The 8477-nt window shown below is 45.4% G+C and overlaps 1 protein-coding gene across 1 annotated transcript; it reads right to left on the reverse strand.

The window, feature by feature from the left end:
- Positions 1-3433: 3433 nt before the first annotated feature.
- Positions 3434-4076, reverse strand: LOC113926412 (ubiquitin-conjugating enzyme E2 variant 1-like). Its single transcript, XM_035728383.1, has one exon. The coding sequence runs from the start codon at positions 4074-4076 to the stop codon at positions 3633-3635; it is 444 nt and encodes a 147-aa protein (XP_035584276.1). The 3' UTR covers positions 3434-3632.
- Positions 4077-8477: the final 4401 nt, after the last annotated feature.

Genomic DNA, 8477 nt, shown 5'->3' on the forward strand with positions numbered 1-8477 from the left:
GACCTCCACCAAAGCTAAGAGTCTGACCTGGCAGAAATTAGGTGAGAAAAGGAAAAGAACTTATTTTTCATGATTCATAATTGTAAGTCAATTTCTATTTGTTATAATCACATGGTCTTGGTAAATAATTCAATGCTTTAGAAGGCTTTCACAGTGAAAGAGTAAAATCCTCCCCTCCCTGGATTGTTCTTAAACACAAGCACTTCCTGGGTCTTCCCACTCCCTGGGTCTTGCCCTGGTGCCTCCCTTGAGAATCCAAGCGCAGCGTGATTTAGTTCCCATAGCTCTAAGCCTGTTTTGCCTAGGGTTCTACTTCCTGGCTTTTGAAAACAAGCCCTAAGTCTGACCCCAACCTGGCACATTTTCCGAGTACACCCTAAAAGCACCTGACAGAGGGACGGCCAGCCAGGGCCAAAGCATGGTTCATCATCCAATAACCCCATGTGTACAACTTGCTGTCTTTATTGTAATAGTTTTTACACCTTCATTCTTCCCTATAGGGTTCTCTTTGGGCCCATTGCCTAGTTACCCCAACTAGTAGAGGTAACTCTGGGTACCCAAGGAAGTGAGCCTCAGAGAGCCCAAGAGCACCCAGCAACATTCAACTTCTCCCCCACCACCAGAGAGTCATAGCTTTGGACCAAAAGAAGGACAAGTGAAGACGGTCAGCTCAATATACCCGTAAAACAGAGAGTGGGGGCCTTGGAGTTCCTCTCTTCCAGAAGATACTGGGATGGAGATCCTGTTACCTGCTTTGTTCTCCCATTTCAAGAGTTTAGCACTCTAGAAGGTGAGAATTTCTTTTCTTGGCAACTATGAATCTTCCGTTTCAGTTAAAGCCCATTTGTTTTGTTTGTTTAAACCTCAGCATACAAAGAATTAAAACCTGTGTGGTGACCCCATAATGACCTTTCCTAACTTGGTGTTGATAATTAGTCCTCCTTTTGGACTCCAGCTTAGATTTTAGAATGTGGGATTGCTGCGTGAGTTTCTCTGCACAGGGCTAGAGTGAAAAACTTAAGACAAAAGACAAAGCCCTGCAACCCCCCTCCCACCCCCCCCCCACCCCCGGTTTGCCAGCCTTGAGCAAAATTGGGAGAAAAGGATTTGTTTTTGTTTTTGGTTTTTGATTTGGGGCACGGGGTGCTGGTTGTTGCTTTTAAGCAAAGAAGGTTTATTAGCTCACACGTTTGAAAGAACAAGTATGAATCCAGAGACCTTTCAGACCATCAGGATTGCCCAGATTTCGTTCTGTGTTGGCCTCAGGTTCTTCCAAGTTTCTGTGGTTGGCTCATCCTCATGCCAGGTGACCCAGGGGCTAGCACTGAGGTAACGCTGCAGCCACTGGGAGTTGGCAGAAGAGGTTCCTCAGAGGAGTGGGCTGGCATTGCCAGGAGGAGAGAGTTGGCATGCTGGCCACAAAGGTTTACTATCTCCCCAGTTTACAGATAGGGAAAGTGAGGCTCGGCAATTCTGTTACCCCATACGCCAAGCTCCCATCCTGTGTGCTGCCAGCAGGAATTATATTCCGGCTTTAGGGATGGGAAAAACTAGACTCATGGAGGGGAGGCAAATTGGTCTAAGCTAATGAGTGGCTGAATTGAACCCAGACCCAGCAGTCAGGATCCATGGTCTTTTAAATAGATTTGACAGTAGCCTGGTGTTCAGTTTGCGAGACTGAAGATAGCTGGGAGATAGTCTTTCCTGGTTGCTTAAGAAAAGGCAGATTTGGATTGGGTGTTCCCATGCCCTGCCCTCTGCAGCTTGTTACCATACTGAGTCAGCAAGCATATCGTGCTTTTTAGTTTTTGTTTTATTCCCATAGCCCTTTCCAACCAATATCAATTGTATTCGCCCCCAAACCTTGCAAGGCTAAGACTTCTTTCTTTCAGACTGTAATACTATTGGAACTTGATGCTTTTTTTTTTTTTTTTTGATAAAGCTTTTTAACTAAGTAAGGCAAACACTGAGTAAAGGGGGCAAATCTTAACATTTGCAGCTCAGTGTTTTCTGTTTCTGTTCTTATAAACGTCACATTTCTTTTTTTTTTTTTTAAAGATACATTTATTTGAGAGAGAGCAAGAGAGAGGGAGAGGTGGGGTAGGTGGTAGAGAGAGAGGGACCAGCAGACTCCCCACTGAGTGTGGAGCCTGTTGCTGGGCTCGATCCCACAACCCTGAGATCATGACCTGAGTGGAAATCCAGCGTCGGATGCTTAACCAGATGGCTCAGTTGGTTAAATTCGAAAATAGAATTATAAATTCTTTTTTAGTTTTAGAATGCTCCCATTCCACAAAATCTTCTTTGTCCCAGTCAAAGGCTGCTCCCACCCCCAGCCCCAGGCCATCTCTGATCTGCTTTCTGTCACAGACCATTCACTTCTCCAAGATAAAACTGGCATGAACCCACAATGCCAAGGTAATAACCCTGGGTCATCTTCCTATGGCTTTCACTTCCTGCGGACAGGTCCAATAAGACTTGCCCTCATGGGTGAGAGGGTGTCCTGCCTGAGCTGGTAGCTCCTTCTCTCAACAGTGAATGAAATAAGGTATTACAGACTCCTCTAGGCAAAGAGAGAATGTCAAAGTTCTGTGAGGATATCTCAGAAGCTCCTAAGTTTGTTAAGGATGTTGAGGTCTAACCTCAAGAAAATAGGGTTTAATGCAAAAGGGAGTTAGAATTCACTTAGCAGTTTTATAAGGCAAGGTGCAAAGGACGGGAATTTGGAGACTGTTCCAGCACTTGAACATGAGTATTCTGGGCCCCCTGACACAGAGCCTCCCAATCTGTGTGCCTGGATGGGTTGCAGAAGCCAGGAATTAATCAGCCAACCCCTTGGGGCAGTTAGAGCAGTGTCAATCCAGGGCTTACAAATATGACCATTTCTTCTCTACTAGTTTGTGAAATTGCCCTGGGAAGTGCTGATGGTGGACCCTGAGTTTATAACTTCATGAATCAAGCCAGCTCTCAACATCACCCCACTTTCTTACCTTGGATTCTGCGTTCATCACGGCATCTTGTACAGACTTTTTTTTTATGTCCAGGATTGTGGGTATGTTGGCCAGCTACCAGGAACATTCTGATGCTCCAGGCAATTATTTTCTTCTTGCAAGGTAACAGGTGTCTCTGGTTTGTATATATGTCTCCTCTGTGTGTTTTATTTCTCATTTTTTTAAAAGATTTATTTATTGATTTGAGAGAGAAAGAGTGCAAGCATGAGCGTGGGGAGAGGGAGAGAATCCCCAGCAGACTCTGGCTGAGCATGGAGCCCAATGTGGGACTCGATCTCACAACCCTGAGATCATGACCTGAGCTGAAATCTAGAGTTCAGCGCTTAACCGACTGCACCCCCCCAGGTGCCCCTCCTCTTTGTGTTTTTTCGTGGTAAAATATGCATAATATAAAATTTACCATTTTAACCATTTTTTTTGTTATAGCACAACTTATATATTTCAAATGGACAAAAAATTAGTATCGTTTACAGTATCTTAAGATAAATTGCCTTTGAATGGGAGCTTCCTTTCCAGTACTTTGAGGTCTACAAGACGTATCTAGAAAATGTACTACTGTGGAAAATGACTGCTTAAATCGAATGGGGGGGAGGAGGGAGGGCCTGTGGTTTCTCTCTTTGATTAATTGCTGTAACACTGTCCTTCAGGTGGCTGAGGGAGTTTCATGTTTTCTTTAGACATCATTAGGCGCCGGAGCTCTTGCAGGACAACTTTGATGCTATATGAATTCTGCCATTTTGCTAGCACTGATATGGCTCTTGGGGCCACCACTCCATTAGAACTATTAACTCCATTCATATTAATTTTTGTTACAAATCTTACAAAGGGGGGTGCTTCTGGGTATTTAGGTCCACATTCTATTTTAAGGCTGTATATTCGGTTTTCATAAATTGTTCTTGGAAGCCCAATTATCATCCCTGTCCATCTTGTAAGTGTCATGTCTTCGTCATCTTCTAGACCCCAGCTAACTGTGCCATCTCCTACTCCTTTCTGGCCGTCTTCCAGTTCTTCCAACAGTCGAAAATTGCAAGGGACTTTTACTCCTGAGCCCGTGGTGGCTACCATCTTGCGTCGCTGTCGCTGGAACTCATTTTAACCATTTTTAAGTGTACATTTCAGGTGTGTTTACATTGTCGTGTGACCACCGCCATTCTCCATCTGTAGAAATTTTTCATCATCCTAAACTGAAACTGTATACCCAATAAATAATAACTTCATATTCTCCCACAGGCCCTGGTAAACACTGTTCTATTTTCTGTCTCCATGAATTTGCCCACTCTAGGTACCTCATATAAGTGGACTCATACAATATTTATCATTTTGTGTTTGGTTTCAAGGCTCACCCATGTTGTAGCATGTGTCAGAATTTCCTTCTTCTTAAAGCTGTCTCCTGTATTTTTTATGAAAGGAAGTTTTCTCCTGTTGTGTTACCTCTGGAGGCACTTTACTCTATTGTATCTTAAGACCTGCAGAGCTGACACAGACGCGGGGCTGTTGACCCTACAAGACACCGCCATCTTTGTCTGAGAAGCCATCTGGGGTCCTGTTCCTTCTGGCTTCTCTGATCACAACACTCTTCCCCTCCACAGTTAGTTCTCAGATTTATGTAACCTCTCTCTGCCCGATTTGTACGTTCTACCTCATATTTAATTGTAAAAACCTTTGTCCCTTCTAAGAGGAATCTCAGATATCAGAAGATAAGTATGGGTATATCAGGGACCAGAGTGTCAACGTCTAGTGCGTTGGGGTCCCTGGGTAAGGGTCACGAAATCACCGGGACACAGGGGATGCAGAGCAAAGGCAGCACTTGCAACTGCATGCTGTCGTTTATTTTCCACATAGCTATATACTTGTAGCAATCAGGTAAGCATAGCACTATGTACTTTCACACATAATGGGATTAAACTAACATCCTTGAAGAAAGATACATTAAAGAATTCTCTCAGCCACCCTTCCTCTGGAGACAGCATGTTTTTGTCCTAAGGAGGGATGCCTCTAATCTAGGCAAGAGCCACTTCTTGCAGATCCAGGCATTCAGAACTTGCAACATGAGATAAGGGGAAGAGAACATTTTCTCCTCCTTGCTCAGGTTTGCCTGGCTTTCCTAACTCTCACTGCAGTTCTTGAATGACCCTGGCTCGCAAGGGGCCTGCAAGCCTATGCCATCTCACCAGAGGTTCTTCACGCTGAAACTATACAACACAGAGATTGCTTCAGACATATGGCATGAGTGAAAAGTAATGTTTATGGGAAATTTTCTATGGAACAGCCTCTCTTTCAGGTGCTGTACATCCATTATAATATTTAATCCTTTCAACAATGTTCCGAGAGCCATACCATCATTTGAGATCGTACAGAGGAACTCGAGGCCCTGAGAAGCTGGAGGATGAAGGTTCCCAGAGATAGAACCAGGACGAGGGGGAAAAGCCAGGGCTACACATGCCAGGCCCAAGGTGCCTTCCTTTTCCAGAGTTAAGAGCAAATAACTATAAAATACAAGGCTTTAAAAAGATCCAGACACTTGTTGGGGAGAGATTATTCCATCTTGTTTCCCGGCATGGCCTCTGATAGCATTAGGGAGTCCAGTCCTGCAGAGACATCCTTGCTCAGCCCAGGCTCCAGGTAAGACCGTTCTAACAAGCCAGGTCCACCAGGCCAGTCGCCCCAGAAGGGGCCAGAGAGGCAATTCTCTTTTGCTTTCCTGGTAGTGGTGGTAGATTACTATGGGCATCCTGGTTGGTAAGTCTATGTGGCCCCATTCTCCCTGGCGGCATCCCCCAAGACCTGCCTGGCAGACTGAGGTTGGCTTCATGGCTAGACTTCTAACCATGTGAGATAGCAACCATTCATTCCCAGAGGCAATTGACTTACCTCTCTCACCCCCACTTTCTATTAGCATTCCTCGGTGCTTCTAAATTCTCTTTCCATAGCCTCTTACTACCGTCTTTGAGTGCCTTCTTTGTGTCTAGCTTTGTGCTAGGCAGGTTTTACCTATGACTGTGAGGTAGGTCTCTGAGAAGTTAATGGAATAAGTTCAATGAGCGAAAGGGAGTTTCCTCTGCCTGGCCTAGGAATGCCTGTTGTGAATCCCACTAGCAGAGGAGGGTCAGGGGCGGGAAGGGCCTGCGATGTTATTAGACTGCGCATACCAAGGACACCAGTACGGGGGAGAGGAGAGTGTGGAGAAGCCTCAAATTCTGCTTTAAGCTGGATCACCTCTTTACGGGGCTGGGGTGCATACCTAGAAGGAGTCAGTATTTCCCCATAGTCTGAAGGCCTCTGTTGTCCCTTGACATTTGCAAAAGAATTCAATAATCTACTTAATTTGATTATTTTTCCCTTCAGGACTTTGTGGCCGAATTAAAAACTATAACTTAGTTGCATTTATTATTCCCAGAAGGCATCAAAGAGAATAGCTTTATGTAGTGATAAAGCATCTGGTTAAGTGCAAAACAAGCAGACAAAAGAATCTTGGGATCTGAAGAGATGCCAGAGTTAATTGAATCAGATGATACCTCCAGAGACTTGTCCACTGAACAGGTGGGGCAGCCCCAGTCTCTTCTAGGGAATGGAATTACAAAGGCTTTTTCTCGGGTAAGATTATACCCTATCCGAACAATTTCCAAAATCAAATTTTCTGTTTAATCAGGGCATCTGTATCAACAAAAGCAAAAAGACTTGAAGTGTGTGTGTCTATCAGTACTCTAAAGATAGACATTTATTCTCACAATTGCATTGAACAAAAAACCCAGCTGCTTTCTGCCTCTTACATCAACATGGATGTGTGTGTGTTTGTGTGTGTGTGTGTGTGTGTGTGTGTGTGTGTGAATCCGATGATGGATTTACGCATAATGCCTGGCCCATAGCAGACCCTAGATACATTGCAGGTTTTCTCTTTCTTTCCAACCCTAGAGAAGAGTAGAGATTTTTGCTGATGACCCTGAAGCCACCATCTGCCTTCAAGTTTGCCAAATATGAGGTGCCAGGCCTTGATATCTAGAACAGTTTCATTCTGTAGCATCCACATCGCTGATCTGGGGCAGGGAAACCTCTCTGCTTCCCAAGGCTGGCCCAGGCCCAGTGCAGCTGGCTTCTTATGAACCTCTCTGGGTCTGGCCCCACAATTCAATCCTGCCCCCTATAATTCAAAAACAATCAAGCTCTGAAAAGTGAGCTTGTGGGGAAGGGGTTCCTTTGATCTGGAGATGGAAAGATGAGACGAGATCATCCTCATTCTTGAACGCAAACGTCTGCAGGTAGGAAATGCTCCCATGGCCAGCCTAACTGCTGTAGAAATGCAGAAATCTTTCCACTGGCAGAAAAGAGGTAGCACCCCCAGGCCAATAGTGTTTGTATGTCTCTTGCTAAAAGTAAACAATTAAGACCCACAGTTGGACTGGGACAGCAGCCGAAAAATAACAGCCATGCCCAAGACTGTGGTTATCTGAAGCACAGAATCCTGACACCTCAGCGGCTGGCCCCCGGTGCCTCTGTCCCCCACCCCAGGGCGGAAGGCTCCATCTGTAGAGGGCACTTGTGTCTGAACTACCCATTCAGCTTACATGGTTTACACACACTACTCAGAGTGTGGCCCCAGACCAGCAGTATGGACAGCACCTGGAAGCGTGTTAGAAATGCAAAGTCTCAGGCCCTCCCCCAGACCCACTGAATAAGACTCTGCATTTTAACCAGATCCCAGGTGATCTGGGTGCCCACTGAAGTTTTTGACGTGGCCTTGTATTATTACTTGTCTTTCCAAACACGCTCTTGGCTCCCCACGGAGAATGCTATCCTCCCCAGGTGTGAGAATGTTCTATTGCCTTTCATCCCCTACTTGTTGTCTACACCACAGGAGTCATCAAACATTTACTTAATAAGAACAACTTCAAGGCCCTTGCCTCCAACTCAAACAAACCAGATACAAAAGGCATTCAGAAGTAGGGTTGCTAATTTAGCAAGTAAAAATACAAGACGTCCAGTTACATTTGCGTTTCAGAGAAGCAATGGAGAGTTTTTTGGTACCAGTATGTCCCAAATGTTGCATATGTCCTGGATTTTACTGGCAGCCCTACTCAGGGGTCAAAGTCCTGGGTTGCCCTGACCCCCTCCCACCTTCACCTCTGCCTGCTTTAGGTTTCAGACCCTCACTTTCTTCCAGTGGTGGTGGCTTTGGTTCATGTTTCAAGCCCCAGATCGTGGTATGATTTCTTCCTCCCATGGTGGGTGAGAGGCAGGTGGTAAAAATAGCACAGACTTTGGCATCAAGGCAGCTCCTTGACTCAGCAAGTTTTGTCTTTCTGAGCCTGTCTCCTTGCCATATAGAGAGTGCCCAGGACAGAACACAACTGCTTATCCAACGTCCTTGGCTTCCTTTAGTTATCTCTTGATAACCAGGTCCCTGGCAGGCTCTCATCCAAACTCAGGCAGGCGAGGCCCAGTTGTCCTTGAGTCTCTACCCTTGTCCGG

This window comes from Zalophus californianus, chromosome 7 (assembly GCF_009762305.2).
Source record: "Zalophus californianus isolate mZalCal1 chromosome 7, mZalCal1.pri.v2, whole genome shotgun sequence".
NCBI lineage: Eukaryota > Metazoa > Chordata > Mammalia > Carnivora > Otariidae > Zalophus > Zalophus californianus.

Excerpts from the sequence above, each read along its gene's own strand:
- LOC113926412 (XM_035728383.1), bottom strand. The coding sequence starts at position 4,076 with ATGGTAGCCACCACGGGCTCAGGAGTAAAAGTCCCTTGCAATTTTCGA.